The 16,369-nt window shown below is 43.2% G+C and overlaps 1 protein-coding gene across 1 annotated transcript; it reads left to right on the plus strand.

Annotated features, from left to right (window-relative positions):
* The first annotated feature begins 563 nt into the window (after positions 1–563).
* On the plus strand, positions 564–10,235 carry clta (clathrin, light chain A). The gene is made up of 5 exons (XM_061086002.1): positions 564–828; positions 1,503–1,531; positions 3,039–3,156; positions 3,409–3,520; positions 9,037–10,235. The coding sequence occupies exons 1-5, from the start codon at positions 651–653 to the stop codon at positions 9,206–9,208; spliced, it is 609 nt and encodes a 202-aa protein (XP_060941985.1). The 5' UTR covers positions 564–650; the 3' UTR covers positions 9,209–10,235.
* Positions 10,236–16,369: the final 6,134 nt, after the last annotated feature.

Consider the following 16,369-nt stretch of genomic DNA (forward strand, 5'->3'; position numbering starts at 1 on the left):
GGTGAGTGTCTACCTGTCACCTGAGCTCCTTGAGACTGTGAGACTTAATAATTAACCATAATTTAGGCTTCGGGCCCTGAAAGGCTTGTAAAGGCAGAGACTGAGAAACACACTCAAGATGAACCTGCAGCAGCCTGCACCACAACAACACAACTGTCACATCAGAGACACTTTAAAACATCAAAGCAAAACAAGCCCACATTCAGTCATTGGTTTTATAAAATGCAATAAAAATCCATACTGGACCATATATGTATGCAGAGCACACATTCAGATGACATCACAGTTTATTTGAGAACAGAAATAACACAACGGTGTGACAGTGATCACAATGATCATGTAAAAGCGAATCTCGCCTATTTGCACACTGCGGATTTCGCTCACAAGTCGAACGTCACTCAGCGCGTCACGGGACCCGTATGCAGCAGGGATCAAAGGTGCGATTGGTCCAATTTTGAGGCAGCTGCCGTGTGATTGGTGGGTTTCCCTGTCACTCGCCCATCCCGGTCTGTGATTGGCCGCTCGCCCGTTTCCGCCTCGCTACCTCCGAGCCGTGCAGTCCCCCCTCTTCCTTCCCGTTGAGCTAATCTCTGTCGGTCCGCTGCTTCCACCTGCCGCTCCCCGTCTCTCACCTCCAGCCTCACTCAAACATGGATGATTTCGACATGCTGAACGCCCCGGCCGCCGATAACGGTGTCGCCTCGGAGGAGGACCCCGCCGCCGCCTTCCTGGCCCAGCAGGAGAGCGAGATCGCGGGCATCGAAAACGACGAAGGCTTCAGCATCCTGGACAGCGGAGAGGTCCCCTCGTCGCTGGGAGAGTCCAATGGTGGGTGACCGCTGTGGTTGAGCGGGGACAGCTGGCCTCTCTACCGCGTTAACACAGCTGGGGAGGCTAGCTTAGCTTTAAACAGAGGCTACCTTTTAAACGTTAACCTGGTCCTGAATGGACCCTCGAGTCCTTGAGCTAGCTTGTTAGCGTTAGCTGAACTAGCAATGTAGCTAAGTGGGAGAAGCTAGCAATGAGATTTACCCGGTGTGCACGTCATTTAAAATGTCGAAGAAACACAAATACTTGACGGGGAAACTGACTCGTTCCCCGGTGAGTTTACGTGATTCTCTGAGCTTCCGGCTCTCGCCTGTGAAATGAATGAAGCTGTGTGATAACATCAGCTCGGCTCCTCTGTGACAGCGCTACGTGCAGCTGGCTCTCGCCCATAGGCTGTGGCTCTCACCTCGGACTCGGGAGGAAACTGCTGCAGCTGAATCACCTTTGGCCACGACTGCCCCGTTTCCTGAAGGCTGGAGCTGCCTTGAGTCAGATGTGCTGACATATCCGATTACGAAATATGTGTGTGTGTGTTAGAAATGTGAGGATTCAGCAGAAGTGCAGGGTAGTGAGCCGAGGGCTAGTCGTCGTGATGTTTTCTTTATCCTTCCCTGTTTGTGTTTTTCATTCGTCTGCCTGATTTCTCACTTCAATTTCCCATGTGTTCCTTTTAGATGGTGCCGTCAATGGAGATCTACATGTGGTAAAACTGTCTTTACTTTGTTTCTGTTCTCAATAAGTTTGCTGATAAATGTCAAGTTATGAATGTTGTTTGTGATTAGGGAGCTCTTTGACAGCAGCCTATCTGTGATCTGTGCCCAACACACACACACACACACACACACACTCCCCTTTCTTGTGTTGGATATTTTTCTATACAGATATTTGGCCTTGTAAAATAATCTTTACTTGCAGTCTCTCAGGGTGGGTTTTTCTCTCCTAAATCCAACGACGATGTCATCTCTATCAGTTATGATAACATTGTTGTAGCTAGCAACTGTCCATGAAAAATAAAAAGACGCCACTAAGCAGGATCCTTACGTTGACACGTTCAAAACATGTTAAAACCTTTGGGAAGGTGTGAGTTGAGGGTCAGGAGTAAATATTGAAGCCCTACTCCTGTCAGTGTCTTATCACACCCCCTACCCCTCTTAACCGGAAGTTTTAATAAAACAAAAATCTGTCGCCTAAACAAACAATCAGAAGCCCAGGCTAAACATTAACTTCGGCTTCTACAATAGTATTCACCAAAGTAGTTGCTAATGTTTTCTCCACGATGTAAATTGCTGAAATCGAGCGATAAAGAAGTTAGATGGGTGAAGCAGCTGAAGCAGGGAGGTGATTGGACAGGTTTTCAGTGAGCCAACAGTTCAGATAGATATACTTCACCACTTTACAGTATTTGTATGTAAATCTGAATGTTAAATGTCAGTAAAACCCATAGACTTAAAGCACAGGGAAAAAATGTGAGCAAGCCCAACTAACAGTAACAATTTACAAGTAACAAACCCTTCACTCTTAAGTTTTCACTCTCAAAAAGACATTTGGGTAGCTGTCTAGTGTTCAACATCTTGCCTTCATCTTAGTGATGTGACCATGGTCCCTGATAAAGCAATTTAGTGAGTGTAATGTTACAGCTACTGATGGGACGGAACACACAAAATAAACATATATACCAATGTTGTAGTAAGTCAGAATAATGATAACTTTAATATACAATTGGCATTTTAATGGATTGTAGACCATTGCTCTTGTGTTTCATTTTATTTTCTCATCTAATAACGTATAAAGAATGTGTCTAGTATTTATGTAGAGATGTGGGAAATACTTTTAGTACTGTGGCAGTGTGATTTTAGTACTAACCTAAAATACTTGAATATGTGGCTGTTAGATTTGCTCCAACTTCCTTTTCCTGTGCTGTCATTGCAACATTGCTTCCTTTTGCACTGTCATGCATTCCTTCTGTGAAAGAGACTAAGCTGATAAAACTCCCAAGTGACCAAGATTTGGTTCATTATACAGCAAACCCAGACAAGCTATGTGCATATTGGAATTAGGACAATACACTGACCACAGTCCCTGAGTCAAAATGACTTTGCTTCTTTAGTTGTGAGTTTGAATGGTGAATAATTCAGTACAGGGGACTGTTTCTTTAACATGTGATATCGTTGAGAGAATGGTTTCCGATCATCACTTTCATTGTGTCTCAGGAAAGCAATGGCCCATCAGATGCTTATGCAGCAATTTCCAGTGCAGACCGGCTGCAGGCCGAACCTGAAAGCCTACGCAAGTGGAGGGAGGAGCAAAGCGAGAGGATGGAGCTGCTAGGTAAGACGAGAGTGAGGAGAACAGGGCTGACCCTGCTCTCTGAAACATGAAGAGCTCAGTAGAATAATGAGGAGATTCATATATAGATATATAGTCTTTACCATGTACACATTTATCATATATACTTCCTCTACCAATTCCTATATTTGTTCGTCCTTGTCTCCTGCCCTGTCCTTCCTGCCTGTTGTGTCTACCGTCACAATTGCTCTTCACTGGTTTATTGTACCTCTCCCCACTCGTCTCCCTCCCCAGACGACAACTCTCGCCAGCAGGAGTCTGAGTGGAAGGACAAGGCCAAGGTGGAGCTGGAGGAGTGGCACGCCAGGCAGAACGAGCAGCTGGAGAAAACCAAAACCAACAACAGGTACTGGCGTCATAGACAGATAGAAAAAGGACAGACGATTAATGGAGCTGAGGGAAGGTTAATATTTCTGTTACAAAAGCCAAGATGATGGTGTAGAGGTTTTGAACAGCTCACATTCTTGGACAATATGTGAATATTTTAAAAGGTAATTAACAGTTCCTTAATAATAATAATAATAATATAATATATATAATAATAGCAGCAGACTTGGGTTCAGCCTTCACCTGTCCATCATCAGCACAAGCCCTCCAGTTCTCAGCTCATCTGTGGCCAATAACTCAAAAGTTTTTATTCTTCAGGGTTCAACCTGAGAGCAACAGTAGATGAGTCAAAAACATTATATTCACAGTCATAGTGTAGGATTTCATGCTTTGGTACAAACAAATGCACTTTTTTGGGTCATGTTTATTAAAAATCTTTTCCTATAACAACCCTGGGACAATGAATACCTCTTTAAATCTATGTAAAATCCATTGCAGTAACACTGCTTCAAACACTATTGTGTAATTTGTCACTTCTCATTTACATCCAGAATTGGTTGTAATGAGGACAGCACCCTTTACTAACCAACAATTAATTGGAATTGACTTGTTTAAAAAGGTGACGCTTGAAAAGACAAACACGTTGAGGTCTCCTATTGTTGTTAACGTGTATCACTGTTAAAGGATGCACTAAATGTTGGCTGGTATTCGTCTCCTCCACCGACTCCAGGTAACTCATTGTTTTTACGAGTTGAAGTGGCTACTATGTCAGTTTCGGCTTCACTGTAACGTATCCCTGCTGCCTTATCAATAATGCACCATCAGCAGCCATGGTTTCCTACTCATGTGACGGTCCTGTTTCTTTGTGGTTGGTAAACTATTTCTGCTCTATAACATTACATTATTAAAGGTTTCTGTCTTGTAAAAATACTTAACTTGAAACACTTGTCACACAAATGCCAAAGAATTCAACAACTGCAAATTCTACTGAGTTGGTGCTGCAACCCTACAACTATTTTAACAATTTCTTGTTTTCTGAACTAATCATATTATATTGTTTATAATATTTATAGAAGACCCAATCCTTTCCACCCTTATTTTCCAGAAATCAAATTTATGTATTACAATTAAATTGCCAAAAATATAACCACAAAAGTATTCAGTTAAAATGATATGAATCAAAAATCAAAAATTAGTTCCAAAAACGGCGAATATCACATATTTTGGTATTATGGATTTAGAACCTATGGTTTCAACAAGCAGTGTCATGATGATGCATTCATAGTTGAGGAATACATCCAGAGGGGAAGAGTTTAAATTGATACTGTTATTAAGTCTTTCGTGAACATAAATAATGACTTATAAATGTGAGGAGCTGATGTTTTGAGCATCACTACTGCTGTATAATTATAGATTTTAAATTGGAGCCTCCCTGATCCTTCGAGCACACCCTGACGCTCGAATGAGTCCATTCAAAAACCCGAGCCTCTGAGTATATGCCTGAGCGTATATTATTATGTCGTAACTTATAATGCTTGTGTTTCCATCCTATTCTCCCTTTTACCACTGTCTCTCTTCTCTCCTGCCTTCTTGCTGCTCTGTCGTTTGGGCGGATGTTTGTCCAGGGTGCTGGATGAAGACTTCTACAAGCAGCCCTTCTCTGAGCTCATTGGTTATGTGTATGTTGCTCCAACTAACATCCTCCTCTTTATTTCTTTCTTTTTGTTTTGTTTTCTCCATCGTCATCCCCTCCCAGCTTCTCATCATTTATATCATTGTCATTAGTCGCTGTGTTGCCATGTTTCAGTTCCATCTTTAGTTGTACATATGTAATTACCTAGATTTATAATGTTTTTTTTCATCCAGCTCTTCATTATCAATTTTTTTTTTGTAAATATAAACTGCAGTAAATTACTCCACACATGTACGCATGCCATTTATGACTGGATGCCTGTCAGGAGAATGACTACATGCTACTACACACTCACAATCCACAAACCAATTGAATTCTGTCATCACTCTGCCTAACACATCAACCTATTTTACATTTTGCGAATACATTTCTTGAGTTTCCCACATTTCTCACTTGCTTACATTAACTGTATGAAGTCTCAGAGAAAGTGTTTTGTTTCTACTTGACGTTTTTTTCTACTTGTGCTTTTAAACAAATTAATCTACAAAATATATTCAGGATTAGCATGCCAATAGATTTATTTGAAGCAATTGTGTGTTCATATGTGGACATGGTGTTTGCATTAATGTGTTATTGAGTTGTATGTACATGGAAATTTATGATACAATCTCTCCGCTTAAGAGTTGACTTGTAAATAATTCTTATTGATAGTTCCTTTCCCTGAAACGCTACAAGTCGAGCTTCCTAAATACTCAGACTTTCCACATTCTATGTGCAGAACAGGATAGTGTTGAACTTAACATACTGAGGTGAGGCTTTTCCTTTTTTACAATCTATAGGACACATGTTTGTAAGAGCTGTTAAGTGCAAATAACAAACCAATGGTAATTATAACTTAAGGAAAATTAACAGCCATTAAGAAGACGTAACAACTAAATAAAAAACGAGAACATTTTAAATCTAGTGTGTGCAGAAACTCACAATTGTTTTTTTTGCATGTTAGGATAATTATGTGTATAATTTATCTTTTATTCTGCAGAAAGTTCAGTAAAGGTTAAGGGCATTAATCACCTTTTCGGAAAACACAGGTTTCCAGATTTGTGTACATGACTTTGGTTCTAAGTTGTGTTTTACTCGACCTTTGAAGAATCTTGACTTGTGACACAGTCAGCTCTGAAACGGGTTAGCAGTCCGTGCTGCTAAAATTAAGACGTACAGCAAGCTGTCATCGGAGGCACCATTGGTTGCGTCATGAATACACAACTGCTTCAAACTAAACTGTGTTCACGCTTTATTAGATGGTAAGCTGCTCTGTAGCTGCTGCTGTCGGACAGGATCTCACACTGATTTACCGAAGCTAGCTGTTCAGAAGCTCGAGCTGTGCAGCCTTTGGTTTTGTTATCAAATCTTCCCGGAACATGTATTAGTCTGCATTATGGTGTACACATTTCTCTTCTGGTTTTCAAAGTCAAAGGGCTGGCAGCAGGTTTTTTCATTAATGTACAGCTGAAAGGCATCATGCTTGGTGAGAATATGAGCTGGACATTGTTTTATATTCAGTTATTGTATTACTTCCCCTTCAATCAATCAGTTGTTCTTGGTGTCACTTTCCCACAGGGTAGGTAACCTCAGTACTAATATATGTCTCTGCTTGGTCATTTACTCTTGTCTGTTGATAAGGGAAAGAGGCGTCTTACAATGTTACTAACCTCTATATTTTATAATGTGTACTCCTCAATGCAGCCTATGCGGCTCATATGTGAGATTTTCCCAAATACTACTGAACAATGTGCTTTTTAGCCTCAGTGATGAAGTAAAAAGACGCTTAATCGAACCCTCTTCCACTTACGTCCTGTCGGCTTGTGTCTGTGACGAGGACTGCTGGGAACTTGTTTATGAACAACAAGCAAGAACATGTAGGCTTCAAAGATGTGTATACAGCCTCCCACACTAACGTGGTGTTTTAAGTAAGAAAAGGTGAAAAGAGAATGAACAGATCTCAACACAGTCAATCAATGCCTGTGAAAATCCCTCAAAGTAGTTGGAGCAGGTCATAATGGTCAAAGAAAGAAAATAAATAAATTGTGTTAATGAGCGACGTCTAAAGAAAGGTAAACTGCATGTAGATGAACTTTTTTGGATTATTTAAGATTATGCAGTGCTCGAAATCAACCTATTACCAACCAGTCTACAGAGTTTCATAAATGAGATCCTAATGTCCTTGTTGACACATGTAACATGAGGTTCACTCTCACCAAAACCAAAGGCTGCACACTATTCTTTCTGTAGAACACGTTTGAACAAATATGTTTTTTATAACCTGCTGCTTTTGCATGTTTGCTTTCAACATCTGCATTTGGCTCATTTTTGTTGTCTTTCATTTCGTCCCCTCCCCTGTCTATCTCTCTTTTCTAAATTCTGACTTGTGAAACTGTTTCTCCCTGTTTTCTTTTCCTATGCACCTTAAAGCACACACATTAACCATCCTTGCTACCGCCTAGACCAGTTAAGTAAAAATATAAAACCCCAGAACCTCCGAATACTCCATATATTTTCTTTTGACAGTGGGGTAGATACAGTTCTGTGTGTGTGTTAGATATTAGTACCTTGCTCAGATACTCTAGTTTACGAACCCGACAGTTGGATCCACTGCTTAGTTAAATGGTAAAATGTCCCTTCTGTGATGTTGTGGTCCTTCTGCTCCCTTTGTGTATTTGTAGTTGGTTGTGACGGTGAATGTTCATTGGCTTCTCATCCCCCATTTTGCTTTGTGTACTGTGTCGTAGTTAGAGCTGAGTCTGTGCTTAAATTGGGCGGGGGCAGGTCCTTGTAAATAGAAATAAAATCTGGCAGTGGAATTATGACTAAATGTTTTGTGGGTTGGGTGTGATGAGGTTTTTAATTTCTTTAGCCACAACCTGTGGCTTGCATCCTAAAGTATATTGTGATGGTGGCACAAGTTTTGTATTTTTGTTCTTTGTTAAATCAGTTTTGTGTTCATTTTAAATAATGTCAGTCCTGTAGTGTAAATGTTGCTTTTCTTTTGGTTTGATTCATGGTTTTGAAAACTCCTCAACATCACCAAAAAGACACAAATTGATGTCCACGACGATGGCACACAAAATCAAAAAGAACACATTCACGCCTGCTTTTCAGCCGCAGCTAAATGCATGGCGACGGCCCAGTAGTGCTTCCAGTTCTTTTGGGCTTGGTGAAAAAAAGAACTTGTCATTATTGTTCCTTTTTTTTTTAAATCAAGGACAAGTATACAGATGATCTTCACATCTCTGTACTTGCGTCTTGTTGAGGAAAGAGAACAATGTAAATATGCAATGCCTGGGCGGGTGGGGGCAAACTCCCCTCCCTCAGTTCTACACAGAACTGTGATTTTAACACACCAAAAATGCTTTTCACACCTTATGTTTATTATTATTATTATTATTTTAGCTTGAGTTTGTTTTCTCATCAGTGTTTCACATGTATCGCCCCCTAATGTTGTGGAGAGTTAAATCCAGGTGACTGTAACGTGTAAACAGATTCCGGGGCATGTGACTGGTGATGAATCTGTTGTAGCTTGTTTCTCTTTGTGAGCATTAAGATAGATGTGTGTGTGTGTGTGTGTCTCTGTGCGATGATTGGACTGTCCTGAGGTCGACTCTGCTGAACCAACACCAAGCTGAGAAAAACTATAAAACAGACTCAAATGTCATGAGTTCATTTATTTTTGTTAAAACATTAAATCAGTCTTTTCTAGCCTTTTTCTGAGAGCTTCTGTTTGTTGGCTATCAGCAGAGGATTTTCTCAGGACTGTACGTATGTCCTATGTTTACCTCGCCTCGTCCCCCACTAACGGTTTCTCTACTCCTTGTCCTTTCCATTCTTGTCTTCCCTGTCACGTGTAGGGCGGCTGAGGAGGCCATGGTTTCAGATCTGGATGAGAACAACCCCGGCACAGAGTGGGAGCGGGTGGCCCGGCTTTGCGACTTCAACCCCAAGTCCAGCAAGCAGGCCAAAGACGTGTCCCGCATGCGCTCCGTCCTCATCTCCCTGAAGCAGTCTCCGCTCGTCCGCTAGGCCGCTCAGGGCATCATTCCATATCATCCTCTTATCACCACACACACCTACCAACCTAACTATCGACGTCCCACCATTTGTATTCTAAAGACAAGAGGGCTTGCACCTCATTTGTTTCTATCCGTTTGCCATAAACAGCCCTCCCCCCCCAGTGGAAGGACAGAGCCAGTGGTCCCATCCCCATCTATCTGCTCCTGGCAGGGCTGTAGAGATTAGCCTCGAAGCACCAGCTCACCACCTTCTGCCCCCCTGAAAGGTTTGAGAGCCTCCTCTGCAGACAAGTCCACACCTCGTAATTCCTCGTCCTTGTTGTTTAACGAGATCAAGACCAGTTAGATCTTATGTTAGGAATAACTAGACCAGTTCTCTGTAGTCTTGTGTAGGGCTGGTGAGTTGGGACACTAAAAGGGAAGGGTTGATGTTTGTCTGGGCCGACAGCGACACTACAGCCTGCTTCTCATGGCCCCCAAACAATATCATTCCCATGATGCTGTACTCATTCTGATCCTGTCCATGTTTGACCTGTGAGGGTTGGTTGTTGTTAAATGGATTTAATTTGCCCTCCATCTCCCCATGTTCTCCCAGCCTCACAAAAAAGTATCTTCAGCATCTTCTTTCTTGTTTTTTGTTTAAGGACCAAACTAAAGCAAAACTCCAGTTCTTTGACCCGTGTGTGTTTAGAGCCTGCTTGTGGTATATGTTGTGTTCAATTTTCCAATCTATGCATTTCCTTTTGAAAAGTCCCCCCCCTCTCCCTCTCCAGTCAGGAACTGAACAAAGTCCAGTCATTACAGTATATGTGAGCTGTTTGTATGTGCGTTTAAACCTCAACAGTGTGTGTATGTACTCTATGTGTGTACCTTTGTACATATACAGAAGGCAATATATATACAGAATATAGAACGATTATGTCATTGAAATTAGACACTTGTGGTTTTAAAGATAACTAAAACGATCAGCCAGCTGTTGCTTGACCATGTGTGTTCATTGTCCTCTTGATTTCAATATCAGTAAAAGTTGAATGAAAGTTATTGTCCTGTCGTTCTTCAGATCAATTTGTATCACATTTGCCAAAGAGTTAGTTTTCCTCCCAGTCTGATTGTTGTCACTGTACCGTGGAACATGGAGGAAGGATGTGTTATTGGTCGGGGAAGAACCTGTTAAGTTTTGGTGCATTGCGACATGTTTTCCCTTATTTCCCAGAGAATAATACATGGAACTTGATAGGAAAAATCTGGCATATTAAAAGGCCCATATTGTGTCAAATACATTTTCTGGGCTTTTACTATCCGTAATGACTTGAAGGGGGCCAGTGGGGTCCCTAAAAGTATGAAAACAGTCACTCTGGACTTTTCCACTCAGTCCATTCTAAGAAATATGTTATTGAAACTTCTCGTTTCGTACTTCCTCCCCCGTGTGAGTCATATGGGTTTGCACTGGTCTCAGGACCACCCAGCCGGTACCAGTCCAGCCTCTGAGAGACGGTTGGGCCTTGTTGGAGATATGTGCTCTACTGAGTGTTTTATACTGTAGTGCACTGAGTCAACTTAAAGTATCATGGTGCCAGCTTGCAGGTCCTGGAAAGATGAGTGAGTTTGATCATTGAATATGTACCAGTTTGTGTCCACAAGGAGGCAGCGCTTCTGTAGCGAGAAACAGCCGTACACATTTAATTTGAGATAACAAGAATTACTAGGGCTACGTTGTAGCACTTGCGGGCCCGAGCACCAGCACGTTGAAGCCTGTTGCGGTCGGGGGAGAGAGCGAACGATGACCAAGCGCACGTCTCCGCGTTGGATGTGTTTCCCTCTCTGTGGCAAGGATAAATGCTTCACTTCCTGTAGCCACCAGGGGGCGCTGTGATTTCAAGTCATAATTTCTGTGTAGATGTCATCAGGCCTGGACTCTAGTCCTATCCGTCTAGTTTGGACTCGATTGGACAATATATGTCCGAGATACAGAATCTCGTGTTTTGAAGGCGTTTAATCAAACATGATCATATGAATATCTTCAGGGGGGGGGGGCTGTTGATACACACATGTAGTTTGAGTGAGATAGAACCATGAACATTGAAGTTACAGCATTTCGTGTTTCACGGCGAGTTGATGAACTTTGGCGCCACGCCACGGTCACACGGTGTGACGAAAAATCAATCCCTAAATCAGTTTTTAACTCCATCTTGTTGTGATGACAGGAATTTGAAGTTGATCTGATGAAAGCCCTGGGACAAGTATGTCAAAGTGAAAATGGTGAATATGGTCAAAATGGCCACTAAATTAAAAAAGGCGGACTTCCTGTTTGATCTAACATACTGATTCTAGAGACTTGTTTGTTTTGTTATGAAAAGACATGCCACAATGGATTTTTGTACATGTCGGTCAATCGTAGTGCCGGGGCTGCCCTTTAGGGGGCGCTAGTCAGTTTTTTTGCCACGCCCATTTCTTAAAACCATATGAATATCTTCAGGGGGGGGGTGTTAAAACACACATGTAGTTTGAGTGAGATGGAACCATGAACAAGGAAGTTACAGTAATTTCGTGTTTCACCGCGAGTTGATGAACTTTGATGCCACGCCATTTATATGGCGTTTGACGAAAAGTCACAGTAATCTTATGTCTTCATTATCAATGTCTTGAGACCCATTTGATACAGTTTGACATGGTTGCGCAAAGTGGATTAGGAGGAACACTTCCAAGTGTAAGACGTACCCAAAACAAGACATTTCCTGCTGCCACCAGGGGGCGCTGTGATTTTAAGTCGCAATTTCTGTATAGATGCAATCAGGTTGCGAGTCTTGTCTTATGTGTCTATTTTGGACTCGAATGGACCAAATATGTCCGAGATACAGATGCTCGTTTTGATGGCGTTTAAGCAAACTTTGACGCCAGGCCACGGTCACACGCTCTGACGAAAAGTTGATCTTTTGAAGTTTGATAAGTCATATCTTCAAACAGGAGGAATTGTCTGACAAGCGGGAACTCTGCATCGCATTACTCCCTGCAGGCTGTTTTGTATCTGTTGGCTAATTGGTCTCGTTTTGTGGCAAATGGGTGAAAGTGCAAAGACGAATAGAAGTCCACAACCGCTTTAGGCCAGAGGTGAGTGCATCATTGTGATTATATCGATTCTCAGGGAGAAGAATGTGTGGGAAACCAAACCGGATCATATGCAAAATACAGGAAATGCAGATTATGTGGCAGTAAAAACTGGATAAAAGTTGAGCAAGTTTTCGCATTTAACCGTGGCATTGTGTTGAGTCCATTCTTTTGGTTATAAGCATTTGAAAACCAGATTGTTTTTACTCTACTAGCTCCTTTTTAAATGCATGTGACTTTCAAGATGATACTAATATGTAATCAGCAGTGAGGCGCACTACTTTGCCCACCATCTCTACATCTTTAACAGAAGACAAGTCAGGCAGGTACCAGGTAGCAAGCAGGTAGCAGGCAGCAGGTAGAACTCTGTGGCATGGAGTAGAGCCAGGAAGGTGTGCAGCTGAATCACACAGGTGAACGGACGATCTGGCGAAGACAGGGGAGATGAGCTGAGGCTTTATGGAGTGGAGGTGGAGTTGATTAGATGAGTCTCAGCTGCGAAGGTGTTCCACAGGAGGCCCCTCCCAGCTCCAGCCACCTATGGAAAGGGAACAGTGGGGGAAGGGATAACCTGGTCCTGACAGTACCCCCCCCCTAATGGACGCCTCCAGGCGAGCCCCCCGGTCTGTCAGGATGGGCACGATGGAAGGCCCTGATCATATGCGGGTCCAGAATGAATGACCGGGGCACCCAGGAGCGCTCTTCGGGACCATGACCCTCCCAGTCGACCAGATAGTGCAGTCCTCTGCCACGCCGACGGACGTCCAGAAGGCGGCGCACGGAGAAAGCTGGGTGATTGTCAATTATCCGGGCGGGTGGAGGGGGTTTGGCTGGAGGGCACAGAGGGCTAGAGGAAACTAGTTTTAACAGTGAAACGTGAAAGGTGGGATGTATTCTTAAAGTATTGGGCAGCTTCAACCTGACAGCAGAGGGATTGATTACCCTATCAATTACAAATGGTCCAATATAATGAGGGGCTAACTTCTTAGATACATACTTTAATGGAATGTCTCTGGAGGAAAGCGAAGGAGCGCTGAACGGGTGTCATTCCAGGCCTTCCTACAGCGACGAATGTGATGCTGAACGGAGGGAACAGCCAAATCGCTCTCCTGAGAGGGAAACAGAGGTGGTTGATAACCCAGAGAAGCCTCAAAAGATGACATACCTGTGGCCGCGTTGGTTAGGGAATTATGGGCATATTCAATCCAGGTCAGGTGAAAAAAAAGCCTTCCAAACATGAGAGGTGAACTGGGGACCCCTGTCAGAGACAATGTCAACTGGTATGCCGTGTAGACGAAAAACATGGTCGGTTAATAGTTTTGGCAGTCTCCTGGGCAGATGGTAACTTTGGCAGGGCATGAAAATGGACAGCCTTGGAAAATTGGTCTACCGCGGTGAGAACGACTGTGTTACCTTGTGAGGGAGGCAAACCACAGACGAAGTCCAAGGCAATGTGTGACCATGGATGGTTAGGAACTGGAAGTGGGCGCAGAAGGCCAGCTGGAGGACGGTGGGAAGCCTTGCTCCTCGCACACACCGAACAGGCAGCAACATAAGAGCGTGTATCTGCATCCATCTTGGGCCACCAGAAGTGTCTCTTCAGGAGAGAGAGAGTGGGGCTAATTCCAGGATGGCAGGCAAACCTAGAGGTGTGAGCCCACTGCAGGACCTGAGAACAGACAGAATCTGGAACAAAGAGTCGGTTTGGTGGGCCTGTACCTGGATCAGGATGGTTCTGTTGTGCCCGTCTAATCTCCGCTTCTTTTTTCTCCGGAAAACAAAGCCCGCCGAGCCTGTCTGGAATTTAGCCTCTTAGCTGACTGAATGTACTCTAAATTCTTGTGATCAGTCCAAACTATGAATGGTTGCTCCGCCCCCTCCAGCCAATGTCTCCACTCTTCTAAAGCTAACTTGACCGCTAATAACTCCCTGTTCCCAACATCGTAATTCGTCTCCGCAGGTGACAAGCGACGCGAATAATAGGCACATGGGTGAAGCTTGTGATCTGGACCAGAACGTTGAGATAGAACTGCTCCTACCCCAGTATCCGAGGCATCAACTTCTACCACAAACTGCAGAGAGGAATCTGGTTGAACTAGCACAGGAGCTGAGATGAAGAGATTCTTGAGCTTGCAAAATGCTGCCTCTGCCTGCGGTGTCCAGGAAATCTGCACAGAGGAAGAGGTTAGTTTACAGAGGGGAGCTGCCACTTGACTGAAGCCTTTGATGAATCGGCGCTAGAAGTTTGCAAAACCAAGAAAACTTTGCAATTTCTTGCATGTCGTGGGTGTGGGCCATTCAGATACCACTTTAATCTTTTCAGGGTCCGTCTTCACCTGCCCACCCTCGATGATGTACCCCAGGAAACTGACAGGGCTGGTGTGAAACTCGCACTTCTCTGCCTTGACAAAAAGTTTATTCTCCAGTAGTCTCTGGAGAACTAGACGGACATGGGACACATGTTCACTGAGGTCCTTGGAGAAAATCAGGATGTCATCTAAATAAACAAAAACAAAACGGTTATTGAAGTCACGAAGGACATCATTCACCAATCCCTGAAAAACTGATGGAGCGTTGGTCAATCCAAAAGGCATAACAAGATATTCAAAAGGGCCTAGGGGTGTGTTAAAAGCAGTCTTCCATTCATCTCCATCCCGAATCCGCACAAGATGGTAAGCATTGCGGAGGACCAGTTTGGAGAAGACAGTGGCTCCCTGAAGAGGTTCAAAAGCAGAGCTGATTAGCGGAAGGGGGGATTTGTTCTTGATAGTGATGTTATTCAGGCCACGGAAGTCGATACAAGGGCGGAGGGTCTCATCCCTCTTCATGACAAAAAAAAAACCAGCACCAAGAGGGGAAGAGGATGGGCGGATTATCCCAGCAGCTAAGGATTCCTTAATATAATTTTCCACGGCCTCCCGTTCAGGGCGCAAGATATTATATAACTGGCTAGCAGGCAGAGTTGAACCAAGGAGCATGTCAATAGGACAATCATGAGGTCTATGCACTGCATGAAAAGAAGCGTTTGTGTCATTATGTGTCGCAGGAAAGTGTTGGCACATGCTTCGGTTAACAGCTTTTCACACGAATCTGCAGGCAGCAAAGGAAACTCTCCTGTTTCCTGCTGTTTTCAAGCCTGATATCTGTTGTGAGGTGACCCCCCTGCTCCTACGCCTAGAGGAGGCTTTCACATGCAAATGACAATGCTCTGAGCTTCACAAATGCAAATCAGGATAGTTCCCCTCAGAGCAGATAACCCCTTTTTCTAAGAGGCAGCAACTAAATTATCTGGCGGAGTACACCAGGCTTAAAATATATATAAAACCTGACATTTTAAATTGTTCTTAAATAAGTAAGTGTGCTATAATGAATTACATTGTATACCACGAACAAAGGTCAATGCAGTCAAATGAAACAATGCACTTTATTTCAAATTTTTATTGGCATCCAAAACAATCCTGAATATCAACCACTGTACAGAGTGGCATGATTACAGTCACTTTTTCAATTGTGCTGGTTAAATGCACAGAGGATTTGTTAACCACACCTCTACCAGCAATCCGCTCAACAGGAAGAAATGATGCTGGGTATGATATGTCTGTGCCCTGTAATCTCCAAACTTCTCCCGGCTTTCCATAAAAATATCTGTCCTCCCAAAATACTGGCATCAAAAATGTTTTTTAACTTTATTATTATGCATGAGTGTTTCAACGTCACCAGCTGAACTCCGTCGAGGTTTGGCCGAGGAGGGATTTGTGGAGATTTTCTTTTTTTACGGGCCATTCCACAGAGCTTCAAACCTTTTTATCCAGAGTTTATTACACAGAAGTTTCACAGGTCAGGACGAGCTCTAGAACTCGGAGAAATCACCTAGGCCAAATAGTGAAGTCTGACCAGCCGTGGTCTTACACACCTTTATATAGAGAGTTTGGTTCCACCCATGACTTCAGGCAAATGTCGTCCCCCATGGAATTTCTGACTAAAGAGGGACATGTTTTTGTGTCCGAACATGAAGACACATTGGTCAAGAACATTCCTTCTACTCCCATCCATTAGCTAGTCAGAG

This window comes from Limanda limanda, chromosome 2 (assembly GCF_963576545.1).
Source record: "Limanda limanda chromosome 2, fLimLim1.1, whole genome shotgun sequence".
Taxonomy (NCBI): Eukaryota; Metazoa; Chordata; class Actinopteri; order Pleuronectiformes; family Pleuronectidae; genus Limanda; species Limanda limanda.

Bases quoted from the DNA above. Each gene is read 5' to 3' on its own strand.
- clta (XM_061086002.1), top strand. From the start codon at position 651: ATGGATGATTTCGACATGCTGAACGCCCCGGCCGCCGATAACGGTGTC. The intron at 1,532-3,038 runs GTAAAACTGTCT...ATTGTGTCTCAG, and splicing joins TCAATGGAGATCTACATGTG to GAAAGCAATGGCCCATCAGA. The intron at 3,157-3,408 runs GTAAGACGAGAG...CTCCCTCCCCAG, and splicing joins CGAGAGGATGGAGCTGCTAG to ACGACAACTCTCGCCAGCAG.